At 35.3% G+C, this 25,824-nt stretch overlaps 1 protein-coding gene across 2 annotated transcripts in view; it reads left to right on the top strand.

The window, feature by feature from the left end:
* Positions 1-25,824, top strand: part of LOC150108836 (putative receptor-type tyrosine-protein phosphatase mosPTP-1) — a 902,991-nt gene that overhangs the window by 527,992 nt on the left and 349,175 nt on the right. For both annotated transcript variants that reach the window (XR_016549344.1, XM_090403658.1), the window contains exon 6: positions 10,049-10,163. Coding sequence is in view for 1 of the 2 variants with exons in the window: in XM_090403658.1 (XP_090259784.1) it covers positions 10,049-10,163 (115 nt within the window). In the remaining variant the exon portion in view is untranslated. The remainder of the gene's footprint in view (positions 1-10,048; positions 10,164-25,824) is intronic.

Below are 25,824 nucleotides of genomic sequence, written 5' to 3'. Positions count from 1 at the left end.
GGCTTTCTGAACTATACAGTGCAGCCACTGTAAGACTTTTATACCACCATACTTCAGCATTTCTGGTTGAATATCATCTACACATTTCTGGTCGAATATCATCTACACCTACTGCCTTTCCACATTTCAAGCCTTTGATTGCTTTTTCCACTTCAGGTATGGATATGTATTCCTGACTGTGTGCCTGTTGAGTGTTTTTTACCACTGTGCTATCACTGCTTGTTTCATTTAGCAATTTTCAAAGTAATTACTCCATACTTCAAGGATATCTTTTTCTCCTGTTTTTATGCCACCTTTATCATCTCTAACTCTTTTACATTACTCTTTCTTCCATTTCTAAGCTTCTTCAATAAACTCCAGAATATTTTCCTGGAGGTTGTTGAAGAATACCACTTCTTGATATTTATTTTCTATATTCTTGCCAAAGTCCTCCCATGACTTTTGTTTAGCTAGTTTTACACAGTATATAGCTCTCTTACATTTGTCTCTGTATTCTCTAAGAGCACAAGCTGACTTATTTGCCAGGAACTTTTCATGTGCTTTCTTCTTTTCCTTTACTGCTTCTTTAACTTCCAGTGTCCACCATGGAGTTGTGATTTTTCTATCCTTTCAGACAACCTCACCACATGCTTCTTTGGCTGAATCAACCAGTGTTTTCTTCAAGGCTTGTCACTGAATCTCCAAGGTTTGATTGCTGTTCTCAAACTCTTTCATTTTTTCTTCAATAATCTTTGTGTATTTTAGTCTACAGTTCACATCTGAGAACTGCTCAACTTTTTTCTTTAAAACTTTCTTACATGTTATTCATTTCAATATGAAATTCAATTTTATCCTGCTCAAGACTAAATAATGATCACTTCCAATTTCAAGTCCTCTGTACACTCTGGTGTCCTGCACCAGAGTGTACATAGTCAATGAGACTTTTCTTATTCCTTGCCTCTTGTATGCCTTTTTTATATATCTGACAATCATTTCCTACTCTGCTATTTAGATCCCCAACAAGGACCAACATTTTCTTTTTCATTGTGTCAGTTGCTTTCTCCAAAGCATCAAAAAATTCCTCCACTTCTACCTTAGTAGAACCTTCTTTGGGACCATAGGCACAAATAAGTCTCATTGTCCAGTTCCCCATTCTGATAATTGCCCACATCAGTTTACTTGAGACTGCCTGCCATTCAAGAAGATTAGCCTCATATTTAGTGTTGAATACTATGGCTACTCCTTCTTTTCCTTGATTGTCATTGCCTGAATATAACATTTTGTATTTATTGCTCAGAAAGATCTCGCCAGTTTTTGTCTTTTTTGTTTCAGTCACCCCTATTATGTCGATCTGGTACTTATCTAATTCCTCAGCTAGCTCCATTTCTTTGCCATTCAGGCTTCTTATGTTGATAGTACTGATCTTTAACTCTGGTGATGTTGAGTTCGGGTATGTTTTCAGATTTGTTCAGATTTGTATTTTAAACCAAAGAAGGTCAAAGTTAGATGATTCTGGGTTAGGTGCTCTTGCAGGGTAAGTCAGAGCAGATATATGCACAGATGCCCCTCTTGGGTTGAAAGGAGCTAAACAGTGTATAGTTTGGAAGGGTGAGATGGATAGTGCTGGGAGGAGTGAGATTTGAATTTCTGCTAAAAAGAGTAAGTGGGGTTTTGTGGACTGCAGATGGTACTGGACACTATTAAGGTTGAAGTTGAGTTCACGAATGTTGGTGAAATTGATATGCAAGGTTCTGTGAGGCATGTATTTGACCACAAGAGTATTGCATGTTTGCTATGCAGTGCCTGCATACTGGTCTCATTGGTGGCAACTAGAGGTGTTACTTGATTTTTGCACTAGTTTGGCTTGTTGTAGTTTGCGATCCAATTGTTATGTCCATTTTGGCATTTTTCTTCAAGTTGTTTTTGAAGCTGGTGGTTTTGTTCCCTCTGGGGAAAAGTCATGTCAAGCATGTATGTGTGATTGGGGGCAAGTGTACTTTAAATTGTTGTTTATCGCCATTATTAATTTGGATGTGCTTATCAGTGTGTCATAGGTCACTTTCACGAGATGTGGAAAGTTTGTTCCGTCCTTTCTTTTGTTTATGGGTCCGAAATGATGGCATTTGATGTTTCTGGGTTTGAAGTGGCATTCTTCTACTAATTTGCTAACATCTTCTTTTAATGACAGTTTTCCATTGCAAAGTTCAGAATAACAGAGATAAGTTTCTTGTTTTTGGCCTCGATCGACTCATGTACTGTTGATGCAATAATATAAAGAAAAAAGTGATCAGCATACTCATGAACAGTACAAAGTGCAAGCAAGAAGGGTGACAAGTATGGTAAGAAGGCCAAATCGGGTTATGAGAGAGAATTAGCTGAACAAGGCAAAGTAAACTCCAAAGAGTTTTTTTTTCATTATGCAGCCAAGTAAGAGGAAAAATGACTGTGATAGCAGGACTTGAAACAATTGAGTGATGAGTGAGGGAAATGGATTGCTAGAATTAGTTATGAGTTCCTTAATGGTAAATGGATTCAAGGAGAGGTATGATAGGATTTGTGTGTATGATGGTTGTTTTGGTTCTCTTGCAAGGAATCTCCGGACTCCATGGAGATGCTGTTAATAATGATAATTCTTATTATTCTCTGCAATTACTCTATCTACATTCCACTGAACTATGATCCCACCAAAATCCAGGATAATTAAAGTATCTCACAGGCCTCCTACATTTAAAAAAAAAAAAAAAAAAAAAAAGCTGACAAACTCCCTTACCCCCTTCCCCTCACTGGTCTTAACACATTCCATGTAAAAACTTCCCATTTTAAAACCTCAATTGGAAATCTAACTTTAAGTAATTCCAATGTGTTGGTCAGCTTTAACATCACCTCGCTGTTCATCAGTATTCCTTTGAATGACACGTTACACATTTTAAAAACTTTTTTTCTTCTTTTTTCTGATATCATAGATCTCTTTTTCTTTGCCATCGATTCTGGTTATTTTTTTTGGAGGAACAAAATTTACAAACAGAGAGAACTGCTATGGGTCCTCTCCCTTCTCATCTCCATTTGCCAATTTTTACATGGAAAACTTTGAAAAATGAACCATACATTCAGCTCACCTTCAAACATTCCTATATCTGGCTAAGATATGTAGATGTTGCATTCTCTAGTGATGCACCTTCCAAATGGTAACTTCTCCTTCACTGTATACAAAAAACCTACTCACATAGGCAGATGCATTCACAATATTTCCCCCCACCACTCCTCGCAACAATGGCATCATTAAAATTGTAATGTATAGGGCCTACAATCTTTGTTCCAGTGAGCCTTTCTTTCAACAGAACTTAACCATATACACAACACCTTCCTATCCAGTGGCTACATTGTTTAGAGAATGATAAAAATAATTAATCCTTCTTTCTAGCCCATCCCTTTAGAAGGATTTCAGAAATGCCATCACCATCATTCCATATGTCTAGGAGTACATGTACATTGGAAGAAATAGGTCTTTAAAAGAGTACAACCTCTACACAGCTTTAAGCCCCACTGGAAACTTGCTACCTTTATGCGTTCTACCTGTTCTTGCAAGTTGGCTTACTTTGGACAGACAGGTAGATGAGCCACCATCTGTTTAGATCAGTGTTCCTCAATGTGGGACGTACGCCCCACGGGGGGGGGGGGCAATTTGAATATATTGGGGGACAGTAGAAAAATGTACATGCACATATTTATATTATACTTTTTCAGAACTTGGCTGACTATTATGCTAGAGGGGAGCATCAAAATCTTTGAGACATTGTGGTGGGGCATGATCCAAAAAATGTTGAGAAACACTGGCTTAGATGAACACAAAACTTACATTTGCAATCAATCACGATTGTCAATCTGGTTTTGCAGACCACGTATTGGATACCACTGAAATCTTCTGGAAGTAAACAGCCATGCTCCATCACAGTAAATTTAAAAAAGAAAGACTGTTTTTGGAATCTGCAGTGGCACTCAGAAATCAACCAAATTAAACAAATACAAGTGCAATAAACTTCCCAAGAATTAGCAAACGTTAATTTAAAGAGATCCCAATTTACATCGTAGCCACTTATAGAGGGCATGTCACCTAGATAGGACTTTAGAATCAGAGCTACATGTTTTATTGAGTATAGTGTTATCTTTGTGTGCGCGCATGCGTGTGTATGTTATAAGTGTTATTTGTACTTCCTGAAGATGTCTCAGTTACAGACAAAATATTGGTAGCATTAAAATTAGTTTTTAGTCCTTTCTTGTGCTGTCAATACTCCATTGAACTTTGGGCATGATGTTCTCCCAGCATTTAAGCCTTATCGCATGGTTAAAAAGGGTGTTCGAAGAATATAAATTATTGGAATTACAGTCAATGTAAATAAGGATGTTACTATAGTTAATTTGGCTGCTATATTGCCAGCCTGGTTGGCAGAGTGGTTAGCATATTCCCCCCCCCCTCCAGCCAAAAGGGTGCGGGTTCGAATTCCACCGTGGGCATGGATGTTTGTGATTGTCGGTGAAAATCTAGTGGTGGTGATGGGTGGTAGATGGTGTTGGTGTAGATGATGATGGTTATACTGTACTTAAATTAATGATGCCAGTTAATTATATTCTTAGTTTAATTCTTTATCCAAGTGTAAGCAAACAATGTTTGTGGGTGAAGTATCTTCATGATTGGCTACTTGTATATGGAGGTTAATAACTTTATATCAATTGCATTATGGGAAGAGCTACTACCCAGACTGGTTTAGACCTTTATTGAGATCTCATCATTGGGAGCCAGACCCAGAAGAGATGCTATTTACTTCAACCTTGGTGTTTCTTCTGGGTTTGGCTTCCACTGATGAGCCTCCAATAAAGTTTGAAACTGGTTTGGGTATACCTAGATAAAGGAATAAAACAAGAATATAATTTCTTGGTATCTTTAATTTATAGTATAAGCAAGTTAAAAAAACTTTCAACATCTATCTTTAATTCAAAGTGTTTTGGTAATTAGGTGTGACACTTTTGACTACAGGAGTTCCCACCCACATCTGCAGGGGGATACATTCCAAGATCCCCCCCCCCACTGATAGTATCGAACCTTATATGTACTATATACTGTTTTTTCCTACACATACATACCTATGATAAAGTTTATAAATTAGGCACAGTAAGAGATTAACAACAATAACTAATAATAAAAAAAGAACAATTATAACAACATACTGTAATAAACGTTATTACAGTATGTTGCTAAGATTCCATTCTGAATGTGAATGGAATCTTAATTCTCGTAGACAGGCTTATACGTTGGTTATGCATTATTAAAACACTTAAGGAATTGAACAACGTAGTTAAGGATATAAATTAAATTATACTTTAATAAATATTTTTTATTAAAGTATAATTTAATTTATATGTAAGCCTCCCAAATTTGGGGCAGTCGCATACAACCAAATTTGTTGAGGTTTGGAGAATTTCTTAGGGCTGAGGCTGATTCCATAAATAGTCTTTCGAATTTGTATTTGCTACGGTATTTCAGAGCCATGTGGCCAAATAGCGAACACATCATCAACGTAGCGAAGCCATATGGTTGGTTTTTGTGGGGCAGAGGCTAAGGCTTCAAAGGGCTCCATAAAGAAATTGGCCAAGGGTGGGGAGAGTGGTGAACCCATGGCTGTCCCCTCTATTTGTTTGTAGAATTTGGCTTTGAAATACTTCTCTCCTTCTTAACACACTTAAACAACCAATACCCCAGAATCAAATTCACCCTGGAAAAAGAGGAAAAAAACAGCCTCCCTTTCCTAGACACACTAGTCACCCACCAGCCTAATGGAACCTTGGTTTTCTCAGTTTACAGAAAACCCACCCATACAGACAGATACATTCACCAACAATCCCCCCCCTTCCCCTCACAATAATATGGAGTAGTGAAAACACTATACAACAGGGCTAAACTAATCTGTTCAAACGACTTGGCCCTAAACACTGAACTAAATCACATCCTCAACACTTTCTCAGCCAATGGCTACCCCCCCCCAAAAAAAGTCCAAAAAATATTAGAACCTACAAACCACAGACCCCCTCCACAACAAGCATTTCTCTAGATCCATCACCATTCCCTACATCCTAGGCACCTTGGAAAAGATTATCAAAATCTTAAAAAAGCATGACCTGACCTCCTGTTACAAACCTTACAGAAAATTGGCATCCCTTATCCGCTCCACTAAAGACCAACAACTTCCCCTAGACCTACCTGGTGTAGGTCCCTTGCAGCTGTAAGCTGTCCTACTTTGGCCAAACAGGCAGGACAGCGAATATCAGAATTTCTGAACACAAGGACTACATCCGTTTTCACAAGTATACATTAATACACCGTAGCATATACAAATTCGAAAGACTATTTATGGAATCAGCCTCAGCCCTAAGAAATTCTCCAAACCTCAACAAATTTGGTTGTATGCGACTGCCCCAAATTTGGGAAGCTTACATCAGCAGACCTTCAGCCCAACGGCCAAGAACACCTACTTAGCCCGCTAGAGGGCACCATCAGGACTTTTAGGAGAACAATAACTTCATCTCTTCATTCCCAGTTACTGTGTTTGTAGTGCCTACGTGCACGTGCCTTTTTTTGTAAGTTCCTTTAGAAGATGGCAACGTGACGTTGCCGAAATATCGGAAAATATTTATTAAAGTATAATTTAATTTATATCCTTAACTACGTTGTTCAATTCCTTAAGTGTTTTAAGAATGGAATCTTAGCAACCTCATATGTTTTTTTTTTATTATTTATTTATTATTTTATGAAAGAACTTTCACCTTTTCACTTAAAAGGAAGCACTTTACAGCTTCTCCTTGGCATATTAGAATTACCAGCATCACTACTCTTGCACTTTGAGGCCATTTTTAAGTAAAATAAGGGTTACTTGAACACAAGCACTGTGATACCACAACAGTCAATCTGATAACAGAACTACTCAGAATGTTCACAACATTGCCTCCAATTGGAGGCAATGTTGCAGGACATATACCTGATCGTTTTGATGGTTAAATGATTCTTCACTGGTGAAAATCTCATCTGTGAAGAAGAAGATATCTCTATGTCTGTTATTCACATACCTTTGATTTTATCACCCTCTGTTACATAGGTTGTAGTGTTAGGAAGTATCCAGTAGAATGATGATAGGCTCTCACCACAGGTCATCAGTTAGTACACGTGACATCGTTCTCACAGAATTACAGCTTGTGAGGGCTGCCTTCACAGCCTTCAGAAGCTGTTGCATCCTAATGCAGCATATTTGACCAGTTCTTTGGCAGTCAGATATGTCTTCTATATATTTATAATGGTTAAGTCTGATACACAAACATCCTACTGATCCCAAGTGTTTTTAGCATGCTGAAAACAACAGGCAGCTGCATTCCATCCTTGTGAAGTGCTATTACAGCTGCATGGTTTTCATAGTTTCTCCACTGCATTTTAACCTTTACAGCCAGACAACTCTCTCTTTACTCATGCGAATGTTGCACATAGTGCCACTAATGTAATTGGGCTTGTGCAATTCTCTGGGAAGCTCAGAATTGTGTGGAAGTTGTAATGGTATTTATCGCAAGACTGTATATACAAGACAGTGTTCAAACTGGTTTTCAGTTCAGGATATGAGAGTTAGGTTAGAAATAAAGTACTTGATCAAAGATTAGAGACCACAGATATGAGAGTTCTGAGAAAATGTAGTGGGGCCTGAACAGATGGCATTAATGGCGGAATCGTATTAAAAATGAAGACATTGTGAAGCGAAGACATTAAGAAGAAACCTTGCATTCAAGAGTATGAGAGCATGGCTAATCTAAGGTGGTATGCTTACTTAAACAGAATAGGAGAAGAAAGGTTTGCAAAACAGGTGTTTGACCAAGATGGCAGGAAATGACTGAGAGGAAGACCAAGTTCTAGGTGGATTGATTCAGTCAGAAGTGCCTTAGAAAGAACAAAGTAGTAGATATGACAGTATTTGAATGCTAACAAGTAATAGACTAATTTAGAGGAAAATTGTTAATAAGGGATTAGTAATAATGTAAACTTAATCACGTGGTGCTGTAATAGTAGTCTGAATACCCCTTGACTGTACTATCAGGATATTGAAGATGATGATAATAAATACCCATATATACTTTTTTTTTAAATTTTCTTTGTGTTGTGAATTAAACCACAAAAAAATAGATGAATTAATAACCATAGTCTATTAAGCAGTTTTATTAATATCAATAAATATAATAGGTAAGATTCATAGATAAGCAGCTAAGATGTCAGGCTTATGAAGTTTTCTTAACTGGCAAAATATAAACTAGTTAATAAACATCTTTGCATAATTTAGTTTGTTTGGTGCTATAATATCATTAAAATAAGTTTTCAGTGAATAAGAGTTTTATGTCAAGTTCATAATTCATAATTATTTATGCAAACTTGCAATAAATGTATTTGAGATATGAAATTAAATATTTTGTGCATTTGAGTTTGTAAGTACAGTACGGTACAGTACAACAAAAAGTGTAGTTTTCTTGTGAGGGTTGACACCAGCCATTTGTATTGGTCCTAGTTGTTATATCTTAATTTATGGTTTAAGTAACTTTGGCACCTATCCTCCAAAGTGTATGCCCTTTTCAAACTTTTCTCTGACATTCAAAAGTTAATTTTTCATTAGACTTATTTGGTTATTTGAAATTTATGTATTATCTTAACTTAGAATCTCAACCTAACATCTGAAAATAAGCATCATAATATAAGTTATTAAACATATTGGTTATTGCACTTTTACCTATTATCTGAACACTGAGGCACTATCCTAATATCCAGTTATTCTAATCAACGAACCTCCACATTCCCAAGCAGACTAAACTGGTCAGATGTCATGCAACACACCATAATTGAAAATTCCATCATACTTCACATTCTCTCTCTCTTTCTCTCTCTAGTCATCAGAGAATTTGTATATGCTCTGATAATGATGCAGCTGTTATTTTGTGAAATGGAAGCTAACAGATTACCTTGCATGTAATCTGTTTGTTTGATTCAAGTCATGCTGATTAACTAGCATGTTTCACTCATGTGTATTTGGTATCATGGTGCTAAACTTAATAAAGTGCAGTTATTCATGAGCATCTTGTGTGCATAGTGGCTCAATGATCCTCTCTTGTCTTCTATAGTTTTAAATGTTAGTTTATTTTTTATATAAAAAATACTTCCACAGTTTTTAAATATGTTCAGAATATAAATGGAAATGATCTTATTTTGCATTATACCATTGCTGTATTTAAATTGTATGTATTTGTTAAGCCTCTACATTCTTCTGAGTATATTCTGTGTGTGTGATAAAATAATAATAATAATAGTAATAATAATAATAATAATAATAATAGTAATAATAATAACTTTTGATGCTTAGAGAAAAAAAAGCTTTGCTAAGTATATCATCTTCAAATTGGTAGTATAGCATGTAGTTTTGAAAATCATAAAACAAATTCTTGCTTTGGAATGTAAATATCTTTCTGTATTAAAAGTAGTCATAAAAAGTTAACTTATCTTGGCTGCAATTTCTCAAAACACTGAAAACTGTTTAAAAAAAAAACAAACAAACTTGATTTTATTTTTATTATTTTATTTTTTTTTATCATTGGCATTAGTGCAGGGATATCTGTGGGATTCTTGCATGTTAGAAACAAACTTGCCATCTCAGACATCAGAAAGATAGCAAGGTTTTCTATCTATATACGGGCTTTTCCTTTCATATCATAAAAAAAAAACTATGCCATATAACTCACATAGTTTAAGATACACGATTGTCTCGCTCAACATGGTTCTTAGAGCATTTAAGAATTGTAGCTGTATTATTTAATTTTTGTTTGATACTCTTTTTACCACCAAACAGAGAGGTAGATTTAGGATACTTATGAGTATCCTAAATAATTGGGAATGTTCTAAAAATGCAGTTTAAACTGTAGTTAATATAATTGAATTCAAAAGAGATTGATGCCTTTATTTTGTTCATGCCAGTGAAATATAAACTGTATATTTCAATAGGATTATGTCATTCGCAACCTAAACACATTTACCCAGTACTTAGTGTCTGTCCAAGTATTTAATCCAGCAGGTAGAGGGCCCGCAGCAACTGTTGCTGTCATGACAGATGAAGGAGGTAAGGGACTTGAATTTTTATTAACTTTAAAATATTAAAGACTACAAAATACCAAGTCATGAAATACAGCATCTGTAATATGTGTTTTTTACCTGTATCCAAAGTTGAGAGAAAATTTGATCAGCTTTGCCATATTTATTTATTTATTTTTAAGATAATTTCACACAGTATAGGTTGTTCAGTCACAATAGATTAGTTTTAAAATTAGTAAGAGCCATGTGATGCTATACGAGGGTAGTCTGAAAAGTTCTCGGCCCTGACCATAGATGGTAACACTATCAGCAAGATTTTTTTTTTTCTAAGTTGGTACATCTGTCATAAGTATCTATGTAAAATTGTAAGTCATTCTATTGAGTAGTTTGTTTTATACAGCTCTGAAGCAAAAGTGTTGTCTGAAATGGAAAAAATTGAGTATCGTGCGGTTATAAAACTCTGTAAAAGAAGGCTCAACGGCAAAAGAAATTCATTTGAAGTTCATAAAAGTTTATGGGCACTCTTCTCCTTCATTTTCGACAATTAAGAAATGGGCTGCCTAGTTTATATGTGGCTGTACCATCCTTGAAGATGAACCATGTGAAGGATGTCCAAAAAGTGTGAAAACACCAGAAAGTATTGATTAAGTGCACAATATTGTGTTGGATGACTGGCGAGTCAAAGTGCGTAAAATTGCTGAGACTATAGGCATTTCAAAAGAACATATAGGATATAATTTTGCATGAAGAATTGCAAATGAAAAAGCTTTGTGCAAGATGGGTGCTGTGCTTGCTCACAGCAGTTCAAAAACGCACTCGCATGAAAATCTCTGAATTGTGCTTGGAGCGTTTAACAAGAATGAAACTGATTTTGTGCATCGATTTATTACTATGGATGAGACTTGGATTCACCATTACCCACCAGAATCCAAACAGCAGTCAAAACAGTGGGCAGAAGCCGGTTGTTCAATGCCGAAGAAGACAGAGTTGGTTCCATCAGCAGGAAAGGTCCTGGCATCGGTGTTTTGGGATGCTAAAGGCATTTTATTTATTAATTATCTTGAAAAATAAAAACAATAACCAGGGAATATTATTCCGATCTTTTAAGCAGACTAGATGAAAAATTTCGTGAAAAAAGACTCAGTTTGCAGAAGAAAAATATCATCTTTCATCAGGACAATGCACCTGCCCACAAAATGTTTTGGCAATGGGAAAATTAAGGGATCTGCACTCTGAATTGTTCGAACATCCACCCTATTCCCTGGATTTGGCTCCCTCTGACTTCTATCTCTTCCCAAAACTAAAACTCTTCCTCGCTGGTCAGTGGTTTTCTTTGAATCAAGAAGTGATTGCAGCTGTAGAGGGGAACTACTGATTGAGAACCACTACAGGGATGGGATAATTGCACTGGAGCATCATTAATCTTAAGGGAGATTATGTTGAAAAATAAAAATAATGTTGAAATTATAAATTCATTTTTTTATTGTTAGGCCAAGAATCTTTCAGGCTACCTTCTTACATAGAAAACTGCAAATGGATAACAGAGGAAATGGATTATTTAAAAAAAAAATGTTAATTATGTTTGATTAAAATAAGACTATCTCATATCTTTGATAGGGAAAGGCAGTTTTTCCAATTCAAGTGTGGCTGGTAGAGCAAGCACTTTGTTTAAACAATTGCGTTTTTGCCAATAAAAAAAAAATGTTCAAACATGCTTACTCCATTTTCAACAATTTGATAAGCATGTTTCAGTCCATAGAATATCATGGTCAGTATTAATTCCTTGTTGTGATAGGCTAGTGTTCTCAAATTTTTTATTGGCAATGCGGGATGGATGTATTGTACTTGCAGTCTTTTCTCTACTGAAGATTTAGTTTGTCTGAAGTAGGAAACATGACTGTCATGTACACTTAGAAGACACCTGGAAGAGAAGAAAGAATGTTTATTTTATGAAGATGAGAACCACATATTGTAGAACTAAGTTCTTAGTCCTTTTATTAAAGTCTAAAATTGGCAAACTTCTTTTCTTTCATAAAAAGTTCTTCGGATTTCTTGGATAAATGAGAAATCTATCCCTTCATCTTCTCTTTTGAAGCCTTTTTGCCAGATATATTCAAATTATTTGACTTTTATCCACACCAGTTATTTTATTTGTCAGAACAGAATTAACATACAAGTCAAAGGAACTGCTGCGGAGAGTTCACTCTCTTCTGCTGCTACCAACTTTTATCTAGAACATCTAGAAGAAACCTTTCCTCATCCATACAACCTCAGCCTTCATTTGGATACATTACATGAGATGTCTTTGCCATGTGGCCCCAAAATGAAGATACATTACCTGCCTTTTTATCAAAAATAAATAATCTGAATCATCACTGAATCAATTTCATGGTAGAAATAGAAAAGGAAAATGAACTAGCTTTCCTAGACATCTTATCTCTCACTTCTCTTCAGCTGAACTAATTACTTCCATTTATTGAAAGCCTACCTTTACTGAATGCTACATTCAACAGCATTCCACTCACCATTCTTCTCAAAAGACTGGAATAATAAAACTTCTGTTACATCTTATTCATGTTATATTCTCTAAATCACAACAGCTACAGCAAGAACTTCTTGACATCAAACATTTTATGAACTGAATGGCTTCTCAGAACAGACTATACAACATATTTTTGATTCCTGTAAGCCTAGCTCAAACAACAATGAAACAATGCAATGTGTTCCTATCCCATACATTTCTGGCATGGTGTGAATTCTAGTAGGTTTCAAACACATCAAATCCACATGAAGCTTTACAGGGACTTTTCATTTGAATGCGAGTTAGCCAGTCTGATATATGAAGAAGCGAGGGTTTTTCATACCACAGAAGGTGCAATTAATTGCAATTATACACTAACCTCATAGTTTTATACTGAAGATGCTAAGAAATTATATTCTTGGGTTAATCCTTTCTTCAAGCTTATGCAAGCAATGTTTATGCGTGAAGTATCTTCACGACTGGGCTACTTGTATATGGAGGCTAATGACTTCACATCATTTGCCTTAATATTCCATAATGCAAAAGACACACTCTTTCAGAGGTATATAAATGCAGTGCATTATAGGAAGGGCCACTACCAGTTTTGACCTATATTGAGGTCTCATCACTGGGAGCCCGACCTAGAAGAGACACCAAGAAAGAAGTGATGTAGAAGTCATATATTACCCATATACAAGTAATCAGAAGGCATCAAACCTTATTAAAATACTCTGGATTAGGATAGATGTTAGAAAGTTTTTGTCACTTGGTTATACACTGCTGTCCAAACACTAAGGAAAAACTACATTTTTACTTGTATATGAAAAAAATTCTCATGACTACAACCAAATGTGCACATATTATTTCTTACCAAATATATAAACCTACTTGTCGCAGGCATCTTGCCACAGTTTGTTGAGATATCTGCATACATGTGCTTGAATGGGGCCAACCTACTGTGGTGTGTTGAGTATATTTTGCTGTTATAACGAAAAATCTGTCTTCCTGCTCTGTGGTTGAGCGAGGGTGACCTCTTAGCAAACATCTGGAACACATTCCATTGGTTTGAAATGCTGCCTTGAGCCTGGATACAATGCTATGTGAAATTCCAAACTCTCTGGCAACATCAGTAATTCTGCGTCCTTCTTAATGATGCTTTCCAATGATTCTTACCCGCATGAAATCATCTAGATGATTTCATGCGGGTAACACATCCAAGTTTGCAGCTTTCTTTCACAAAAACAGCTTCCTTCATACACAATTCATTTAGCGCACTTTGTCTTTTATTGTGTTGAGTGCTACCATGTGATCCCTTTGCATGCAATTCAAAAATTTGAATGTGTATACACTTTCTACTCAAAATCATCAGTTATACAAATTGCCACCAGCTGATTTGTCTGAATTTGCAGTTATAATCTTCAGAAATAGTGTTCATCCTTAGGTTTTGGACACCAGTGCACTAGATATTGAAGATGCCAAGAAGTTATATTCTTGGTTTAATGCTTTATCCAAGCGTAAGCAAACGGTGTTTGTGCATGAAGTATCTTCACGACTGGGCTGCTTGCATATAGAGGCTAATGACTTCACATCAGTTGTCTTAGTATCCCATGATGCAAAGGACACCCCCTTTTAGATGTGCATATTGCATTATGGGAAGGGCCACTACCCAAACTGGTTTCGACCTTTATACTCTATATATATAAGTAGTCTATGCATGAAGATACTTCATGTGCAAACATTGTTTGCTTACACTTGGATAAAGGATTAAACCAAGAATATAATTACTTGGTATCTTCAATACATAGTATAACAAAGTGAAAAAAACTTTCAACATCTATCTCTAATTTTAGAGATAGATGTTGAAATTTCAGAGTATTTTAATAATAAGGTTTCACAACTTTCAACTACTCATATGTTGGTAATATATGACTTATGCATCACTTCCATCTTGAAGAAGAGATAGAAAAATGATGAAAGACCTGTTTAAAGAGAAGCTGGTCTGTAACAAACCAGCCAAATGGTTTAGAATGCAGCAACATCATTAGAAACATTAACACAAAGATAGAAACTAGTGGAAGAAAGATATTTTAAAATAAGAATACAGCAGCAATTAGCAGATAACCCTTCAGCTGCATTCTTCAATAGACAATTCACTAAATTCTGTGAAGAAAGGACTTTTACTCAAATCTGCATTGATTGTGTAGACTCCATCCCCTCAAGACATCCTTGACTCTTTTGAAAAACACTATAAAAATCTGTTTCAAGACAATAAGTACTGTGGGAAATTATGACTCTTGCAACATTAATGGCTTTCCTGTTCATATTCAAGATGGGCTTGACAGATCCAGCATCTAAAGTTATCACAGCCTATAAAGAATGCCAGGTAGGAAAATACTCGGGACCTGATCGTCCAGAAATAGAACTTACTGCAAGGCTTGAGATTTTATTCTTCTCATTCTAATTATACTGTTTAATTATTTTCTCTCATCAGGACACACACCGTGTTAATTTGTAGCAAGCCATACCATCCTCATTCCAAAATCTAATAGAGATCATATCTTAATCAGCAGCTGGAGACCTATTTCTTAAAGTAAGAATGAGATGTATAATTAGAAGCACACAGGTGTATGGAGGTCCAGGCTGAACAATAGAATTTAATATGTTTCTTCTATGTGATCTACTTCGCTAGTTAATATGAAAAGCAGCTAGTGGTAATGCTATCAGTAGACCTTACTCAAGATTTTGATAATGTCCAGCATCCCTTTCTGTTCAACATCCTCCATCAAATTGGTGGACAAAAAGCTGCTATCCACTATTAAAGGAGCTTTATGCCAATTCAATTATCCACATCCTAGTTAATGGGTTCCTATTAGACCTAGTCAAAATTCAAAAAGGAGTCAAGCAAGGTAATCCATTACTCTTTGCATTGGTTCTTGAACCTTACTTGCAGGACATTGACAATACACATGCTATGCAAGGAATAACAGTTCCTTCAACTATGAAGGAAAATAAGGTATTAATATATGCCAACGATGTAGTAGGTACTTTGAAGGATAATGATTTCATATGCATCTTTTTTGGTATTTTGAAAAAATTCAGCAAGATCAGTGGATTAACTGCTAATGCAGATAAGACACAATTAAAGTTTTTGCAAAGATCTTGGAGGTATTCTTTTTGGACTAACCCCTAAGACAAAACTTTTAGATAAGTGAAGAACAGAAAAGTTTAGATAATATTAGATAAGTGAAGAACAGAAAAAATTCTGTTCTTCACTTATCTAATATTACCAGTTCAAGAACTTATATTACTTATATATACAAGAACTTATATACAAAAACATTGAAACCTTAGAAGACTGGAAAATTAAACCACTTTCCTTTTCTTCTAAAACCATGGTACTTAAAACCATAATATTCCCTGCTCAGTTGTACATAATAAATATTACAGACAACTATCCCATTATAGAAGCTGAAGAAAAGTAATTATATAGTAAACTTGTGCAATATTTTTGGTCCAGCCAATACCAAGAAGTTAAAAAGGAATTTCTTCAGAAAGAAGCATGAAGGCATTGGGCTTCCAGTCTTGAAATTCTGCTATTTCAGCAATACAGCTTCAAAAATCCATCAAATGTTGCAGACTGATTACACATGTGCAGACCTTCTCTGGTACTACCTGGATTTTCATCTTATCCTGTTTGGAGTAAATGATTAATAATGATCCAAAAGCTGAGGTTGTTCCTGAATATTACAAAATTCTGTTCTTAACTCTAAGATTGTTACGACATTCTGGCATTGAAAAGTAAAATTTGGTATAAAGATATCTTTAAACCACTTTTGCCATGAACTTCCACAGTTGGGTACTGACAACACTTTCTTTCATAACTTACTAAAGTTCCAAGGATACCCAAACAGAAGGGATCTTGTCTGGGGATTTGCATGTGGTCGCCCTTCCAGCCAATATTATCTCCAATGTTAATGGAGGTACATTAACATTGAAGATCCAATCTGTGACATTCGTTACTGATTGGAAACAGTAGAACTTGCATTCTACAGCTGCCCTCTTGCCCTGCATATTTTCAAATGATTATGTAATGTGTTGAGCATTCCACTACTTACAACAGAACAGGTTTTTTTTTAGCACAGTACTTGCCATCTGTCAGCAACAGGTGGCAGTACCTGCAAAGATTAAACCAAGAATATAATTTCATGGCATCTTCAGTATATAGTATAATCAAGTGAAACATCTTTCAGCATCTATTTCATAGCTTTAGTTTGCTTTGTTTGTACTTCTAAGCAATTACACCAGTTAGTTTGCCTCAACCAATTTCTGTCTACACCTTCATGTCAGCAGGCCTGTTACTATCCCTAGATGAATCCTCCCATCAAGAAATACTAAACTATCTGGCTGGAAATTAACTGTCTATAAGTGAACCAGGAGGCGGATGTCAATGTGCACCTCTCATACTTCATTCGAAGCAAAGTCAATGCTTCTGTAATGTTATTCACTTTGTTTGTTGGAAGCCTGAAGGACCACAGACTGCTTGGACTCTAGAATAAATTTGTGGTTTTCTTTTTCCCGTGGTGAAGTGATGTTGAGTAAGAGAAAGGGGTGGGGAGAGATATCCATCATTTCTCTATTTGAGTGAGTAATACATGTTTTAAAACATTCTACATATTGGCCTCTAGATAGTGAATTGAAATGAATGGTAATATTTTGGAATGCTTCAATGTTAGGTAGTGAATTGTCCTGATGTCTCTCTTTTGGTGAGCTCATTTGGTATTGACAATGCCTTTTGAGTTGAAAAGGCCTACATTTGAATCCTGTCTAGGATGCAAAGAACCCTTATAAGGACATTTCAGCTGAACATAAGTTTGCCACAGGGTTTTTTATCCCACAAAACAGGTCATTCTCCCCCCCCCCCCCCTCAAGAGGAACAGGTTTAGTTCATAGACTAATACTCAGCACTGCCTTAGCTTAGTTGCTTTGGCTGTTGATCCGAAAAGCCAATCTCTTCTGGTAAAAGTGGCAGCAGACTTATTCACTTAAGACATGCCTTAAAAAGTGAATAATCTGAGTAGTGGGGGGGGGGGGAGAGCACTAAGCCCATGATTTCTAGAAGAATTAAATTAAGTAATTTATTTATGGCTTAGCAGAGAATCCATTATATAATTGTCAGTCACAGCATTACTTTATGTGTAGCTATGGAAAAGACAAGCAAACTAAAATTAATTGTGTAATTGTGTTAAAAAAAAAAAAAAAAAAAAAAGGCAAACCTTCCCAAATCTTTACGATCAAGCTTATATGTATATGCATAGTTCTTAGTTCCAGCATTGTTGATTTGAACTATTCTATTGAACTATTGATTTCTTTTTCCAGTCTTTCAAAGGTCTGTCTGACTTTCTTAGCAGATACTCATCTTTATCTTCTTCAATCACTACTTATCTTGCATTCATTTTACACAATTTATGACTCTACAACCTTGTTATTTATAACTTATTATTTTAATTTCCTGACGTTTTGATCTTCATATTAAGGTCATCATCTGGATTATACAGAGACAAGCTAAATTACATTTCACATAGTATGCTGAAGAGACAATGATTTGATCAACTTTTATTCTACTGGCCTGACTTCTAGTGAAAATAAAATAAAATTACAATAAATAAATGAAATGAAATAAATTAACTACATCAAAGCTATATTCTATTTAAGACAACATCAGGGAAATATTCTTTCATATATGTTGTTTATTATTTTAACGGTATATATTGGAACACAGAAACTAAGTAAATAATTAATTTATTAACTTATTACTGATAGTTCGCTGGTGTTATAACCAGCATCTTCAGAGCACAAAAACACTGTTTGTCACAATACGCGAGACTATAACAACATGGTGTACTTAAACAAAATTGTAGCAGCAACACAAAGACTAGAGTCCTGATTTTGGCGCCCTCTATCTGAAAAAAAAAAAAAAGCTATCACATATTACTAGAGTCCTAGAAAGGTGCTAGTTTTTTCTTAATATGACTGTCTCCCAGATCTTAGGCAAGTTAATACAGCCATATTTGTTGAGATTTGGAGTGTGTTTTAGGGCTTCTGTCACCTCTAAGAACAATCTCTCTGATTTATATGGGTTTCTGTGTAGTACTTTTGCGTTTTTCCAGTTGATCCTGTGTGCAGGGGTATCCAGAACATGGTCTGCTAGGCCCGACTTCCCATAATGATAATTCCGGACGTATCTTTTATGTTCGCTGATGCGGATGTTCACAGTTCTTCCTGTTTGACCATAGTAGGCTTGATTACATGAGCAGGGTACTTGGTAGACTCCTGGATGTGATAAAGGAGGAATGCTGTCCTTGGGTGAGCGGATGAGGGTAGCTAATTTGCTACATGGTCTGAATGTAGTGCGTAGTTTATGTTTATTGAGAATTCTTGAGATCTTTTCGGGTGTGCCTTTAATGTAAGGGATGGTGACTGTTTTGTTGTAGTTCTCTGTGGTGGATGGTGGGAGGGGTTTCTTAAGAGTGTTTAGTATTTTGTTTATTTTATGTGGATTGTAGCCGTTGGTCAAGAAGGTGTGGCGTAAGTGAGTCAGTTCAGCAGTAAGAGCCTTGTCATTGGAACAGATTGCTCTCGCTCTATGGGTTAGCATTTTTAATATGCCATATTGTTGAGAAGGATGATGGTGTGATTGTTTGTGTAAGTATCTACCTGTATGTGTGGGTTTTCTAAAAACTGAAAATGATAAGGAACCATCTGGAAGACGTGTGATAAGTGTATCCAGGAAGGGCAGACAGTTGTTGGCTTCCAGTTCCATAGTAAAGTGGATTTTTGGATGTTGGCTATTTAAATGTGCTAAGAATGTTTTCAATATCTCTGGGCCATGTGGCCAAATAGCAAGCACATCGTCAACATAGCGTAGCCAAAGTGTTGGTTTGAGAGTGGCTGTATTGATTGCTTGTTTTTCCAGGTGTTCTATGTAAAAGTTGGCTAGGGGGGGGGAAAGGGGGGAGCCCATGGCTGTCCCATCTATTTGTTTGTATATTTTCCCTTTCCATGTGAAATATCCTGCATGTATTGTGAATTTGAATAGTTCAAATATATCAGGGGGGAAGTGTGACTTCAGTAGATTGAGGGTTTCTATTAGTGGTAGATTTGTGAATAGTGAAGTGATGTCAAAGCTTACTATTAAGTCTGAGCTTTTTAGGATAAGGTGTTGTAAGATGCTTTTTAGGTGTGCTGAATTTTTGACAAAGGAGGGAGAATTGTTTGTGAGAGTGGCTAGTAGCTTCGCTAAATGTCTAGCCAGTTTGTATGTGGGACTATTTATACTGTCCACAATTGGGCGTAGGGGTGTGCCTTGCTTGTGAATTTTTGGTGCTCCATAGATCCTCGGTGTTTTAACATGGAAGGGCTTGAGTTTGTTAACTGTGTCTTTGGGCCAGGAAGTGACTTTTTTCAATAATTTTCGTGCCTTATTCTTTTGTGTGTTGGTGGGATTGCGATCTATAATTTTGTGTATTGACTGATCTTGTAATAGTGTGTGCATTTTGTTTTCATATTCAGTTGTGTCCATCACCACGGTTGCATTTCCTTATTGCTGATAATTAACTTATTGCTGACAAATTATCAGCAATAAGTTAATAAATTAATTATTTACTTAGTTTCTGTGTTCCAATATATACCGTTAAAATAATAAACAACATGTTCGACGAACAGTCTGTCCACACATTCTTTCATATAGATAGTTTTGTTACAGTAAAAATGATGTCCTAATTTAACATGACAATTGTTATATTAGATTTAGGATCCTAGATTACCTATGGGCCTATTTATAATTAACTCTTAAGGAGAAAGGTTAAGTGGGTAGAATATGTGCTTTCTGAACAAGACTACAATAAAATGTAACCATTCCATATATTAATGGGATATCAGACAAAATAAACAGAATACTACAAAAATACAACTTTAAAAAAAGCTGCCTTTAAACCTCCTGCAAAATTAAAGAACTTACTCAACTCATCCAAGGATCCACTCCCTCTGCTGACCCACCCTGGAGTATACCGTATTCGTTGCACCTGTAATTTCTCCTATATAGGGGAAACAGGATGTACAATTCCTATCAGGAAAAAGGAACATAAACAACACATTAAATATAATAACTGTGGTCAAGCTGGTCTTTTTGATCATGCCCTGACCACTTTACATAGAATTGACTGGAAAAGCACCTGTTGTTTACATCACACCAAAACATGGTACACTGCTCAAAACAATTAGGGGATTACTAATTTAATAAGCTGAAAGGCTATTTTACCAGCGAATATGTTAATAGCATATGGCATGAAACCCTATGGATTTTGATCCGAGTTTCGTACCCGGCTATAAAAACATAAAGGGATTTACCATCCCCCTTTCTATTACAATTAGGGGATATTTTAGTTTGTTGGATAATTATAAATTTCTGCAAATAATTATAACTATTGGGTACTTTATAGATGAATAAATATTTCTTACTTATGGATAGGGTGTAATGGATGAGATATTGTATAAATAATCGATATTTATTACAAATTTAACAAAGTACACATTTTAGTGTGAAATAATTTTAACAAGAATAGCCAAAAATGCTTTTGTTAAAAGCAGTTCTTGTGGGATATTTCCCCACTCTTCTGTGAGAGCAGTTTCGAGCTTTGAAGCGATTGTGGTGGCACCAGTCGAGCAGAAATGCTCAATTGGATTACAATCCGGTGAACAGGCAGGCCAGTCCATTTGTTCCATACCTTCTTTCTCAACCAACTCTTGCACCAAATTTGCATGGTGTGGACAAGCATTGTCATCTATAAAAATGAATTCTTGGCTAATTGCAGCAGCATATGGCTGAACTATAGGTTCCAAAATCTCATCGCGTTACCTTTGAGCTGTTAAGGAACCATTTCTGATAAAATAGAGATCAGTATGGCCACATATGCTTATTCCAGCCCATACCATCAAACTCACCTTGATGTTGTGGTCTTTCACAAACAAACTGTGGATTTTCACGCCATATCAAGATACGTCAGTTATCGGGTTGCAGACTGAACCTGAACTCATCACTAAAAAAGTACACGAGACCAATCCTCATTTGTCCAATTGCAGTGTTCTTGTGCCCAAATTCTTCGGGCTCTTTTGTGATTTGCAGTAAGTGGAATGCAAACCATTGGTCTTCGAGCATATTAACCTGTGCCATGAAGATGGTTTCGAATTTCCCATCTCTGGAGAGCGATTCCAAAGTTGCAAAATTACACTTTGAGATACGAAACGTGCTTGAAAGACAAATTGCTGCATTTGTCCAGCTTCTAATTGACCAGTGGGTTCTGGGATACCATGTTGCTCTGCCATATTTAACAAAATAATGGATGGTAGGTGACACAAGTTTACATTTGAAGTGATAATTATGCACTATGGAAGTGAGCACAACAAGCTTTTATACCTCCCACATGCTAATACAGCTAAGACACTTTTCGACAAGTCTTAACATGATTTTGTATGCAGTTGCATGTTCTACACTGTTATATATTAAGAATATTTTAAAATAAATGTGTTGCATTTGTAAATTATTTTTATAACTTTATAATTTGCAAGAAAACCAAAATATATTTCCCCCTAATGGTTTTGAGCAGTGTATGAACATCAATTTAAGGAGGCCTGTGAGACTCTTATCAATCACCCCTAATCTTAATGATAATGATGGTCTAAAAATCCCAAGCATATGGAAGGCACATATTCTATCCATTTAACCTTTCTCCCTAACAGTTAATTATAAATAGGATCATAGGTAATCTAGGATCCTAAATCTGGTATAACAATTGTCATGTTAAATTAGGACATAATTTTTACTGTAACAAAACTATCTATATGAAAGAATGTTTCCCTGATGTTGTCTTAATAAAATATAGCTTTAATGTAGTTAATTTATTTCATTTCATTTATTATTGTAATTTTATTTTATTTTCACTAGGGGTCAGGCCAATAGAATAACTGTTGATCAAATCATTGTCTCTGTATATATATGTGTATATTCCAGATGATAAGCTTAATGTGAAGGTTGAAATATCGGGAAATTAAAATAATTATTTATAACGCAGTTGTAGAGGTCCATAATTTGTGCAAAATGAATGCAGATCACTATGTAACACTAAAGGAAAGGTTATCTTGCATTCCATTATATATTTGCTCCGATATGAGTTTTTGACTCCATGGGGCCTTGAGGTTATAATAATAATATATCCCATGTCAGAACAATAAAGAAATGTACCAAACTAATACTATCTTTGCATCATTCTGTCAAATTTATTTGTTGTCTCTATTACTCTCCTTATGCCACTAACCATTATAAAATTTTTATTTCTTTTGTGTAATTGAAGTAATTGTTAATTGATATGAAAACATTTATTCCTCTTTTCTCTTTAAATTCTCATCACTTAAAATGTGCCAAGGCTCTTCAGCAGATGAATCACATGTATTCATTCGAGATCTCCATTTTCCTTTTCTGCCAATATTAAAGCACACCTAAAACTGACAAAGTTCAGTCATTTTTTCTGATCCATTTTCAGAGCTATTGGTGGAAACTTTTCTCCTACCCTGCTTCCACCTCTTTTGCATTGAGATGATTTTATTTCTTCATTACCCACAAAATTCCTTTCTCCTAGCTTTTTAGTTTTTTTTAAATTCTTTTGCCCATTCCAAACTAACAACATCTGATGATTCTTCTGCTGGAAGCTCCTTGGCACATTTAAGTGATGAGAAATAAATTTAAAGTGAAAAGAGGAATAAATGTTTCCATATCTGTAACAATTACTTCAATTATAAAAAAGAAATAAAAAAATTTCAGATGGTTAGTGGCATAAGAAGAGTGATAGAGACAACAAATAAATTTGATAGAATGATGCAATATTGATAATCAGGTAAATGTAATTTTTCTGTCATTCCAAACTAACATCTGATGCTTTTTCAATATCTGATGACATTTCACATTTGTCTAACATTTTCTACTCCAAAATGATTGCATTTTTAAACTATTTATTTTATTTAAACTGAAACAATACTAGATAGTACAATAATCCTGTCCGGTATTGTTTTAGTTTTACCTAAGAAATTAGTCCATATCTGGCCTGTTCCTCAGGAGGAAATATATATTTCCCATTAGACTGTTATTCTTTGCTTTCAGTTCTTTGTCATGTAAGGAAAATTTTCATTAATAGTTCTCTGCTATCTGTAAACCTCCAAACTAATAAGCAAGCCAGTAAAAATTCTACCATAGAAACATTTTGGGAAATTCAAATTTTGTTTTGATACCTATAAGGCATGTTTGGCAAAAATGTCTGTTAAATGAACTCCCATCTTATGGTCTATTTTTTGACTTTGCAAATGAGTTGCTAGCTTGTTCTCTGATAAATATTCATCCTGAAAGCTTATGTCTAACATGCTGTGATATTAGGGAACAAGTTTCCATTTTCTTACTCAGTTTTACTCATTACAACACACTGCACAATGCTTTCTTATGTGGCAAACTTCACTTTATACAAATCAATCATCTAGAATATCTCTTTTTACAACCTTAAAATCTGATCTGAAACCATTCTTCAGTGAGATTCTGTAGTTCTTGTTAATTTGAATACTAGTTGACAGGCTTTTAACTTGAAGCTCTAAACTCAGTCCTGTCTTAATTTCTCTTCTTATACTCTTACATCTGTCTTTTTTTGGGACACTTATACTTGGAGTACACTTTCCTTTTCATATTTCTTGTATTTTTGTTTCTCAGGGTCTTTATCTATCATCATCAAAATCACGTGTATTGCATCTTTTATTATTATTATTATTTTTTTTTTGTGCAACCCATGAACACTGAGAGAGCTTAGTTATTGAATGTTTCATTTCTGATTTCTGCTTTGACGAAGATGAGAGGACCTTGATGGTTCCCCCTTGTATGTGAGGTACCTGCTCCTGATGGAAATGACCTTCAAGATGTGGTGGTAGCAATTTTCATTCTTACCCTTTTTCTATTCTTTTGTTACTGTGTTCCCTTTGCTATATCCTTTTTAAATTAACTCTTCTCCAGACTGCTATCATTGGGATGTATCCTGCTGTCATGTTTACTATGTGAGCACTAATGACTGCCTCCATGTGGATTACTGTTCATGGTGTCATGTCCCTATCTTACGATTTTGTTTGTCTTACAAATTGCTTTCGTCTATGTTCTTCTAACTTCTACTTTCAAGACATCACCAAAATTCCTACTAATATCTGAGTTATTGTTCCCCGTAGTATCCCTAGTATTTGTATTTTAACTGTGCCCTTTGGGATATTTAGTTTAAGATATTTTATACATAAACAGAGAAAAGGAACTCAAATATCTGAAAGTGTAACTATTGCAGTCGTGACACTTAACTCAATTCATTAGACTTCCTGTTTCTTAACAATAATTCTCCGCGTGATTAGGCTCAGTGCATTGGATTGGCAATATCAGACTTTTTTATCATTAAACAAAAGGTTTATTATTTCTCTAAACATGGTACATATCAAAATACTCAACTAAATTACTTACACACTAAAATTAGCTTAATACAAGTAGTTGGGCTATGATTCGACAAAAGTTACTATGATCATGCCGCCACAAAATTTCATACAAAACATGAATTCACTTAACATGGACAAATTAGATTACCACACACTATTAGATTATTCAACTTCAAGTGCACTAACAAAATCATTAACTACTCTAGCACATACTTATGACAATTCCGATTCTTTACACATCACACTAGGCATTCAAATTCCTCAGGCTACTTGATTACTCAATTCACACTAATCAAACTCAATATTAACAAAACCATTTACTTCATTAACACAACTATGTCATTAACTTTCCTTTTACAATATAGTAGGCACTCAAGATTCTTAGGACAATTAATTATTCACAAATTATCAACACTAGCTAACTTACTTTTAACACTCTCTATTAAATTCTGAAGTCTTATTATAATTTCTCCCTAATCACTTTAACAGTTCCGTATTATGACAATGGTACCTATCACAAACAACTTCTAGTTAACATAAGACAAAATTCACAATACCTTTCTTTAGCTTCACTTACGGGCCTTTACCTTCTACTGAACGAACTTGCATG

This window comes from Typopeltis vanoorti, chromosome 2 (genome assembly GCF_054136105.1).
Source record: "Typopeltis vanoorti isolate ZY-2024b chromosome 2, IOZ_Tvanoo_1.0, whole genome shotgun sequence".
Taxonomy (NCBI): domain Eukaryota; kingdom Metazoa; phylum Arthropoda; class Arachnida; order Uropygi; family Thelyphonidae; genus Typopeltis; species Typopeltis vanoorti.
The sequence above is the reverse complement of the archived record's forward strand: the minus strand, read 5'-3'. Positions and strand labels throughout refer to the sequence as shown.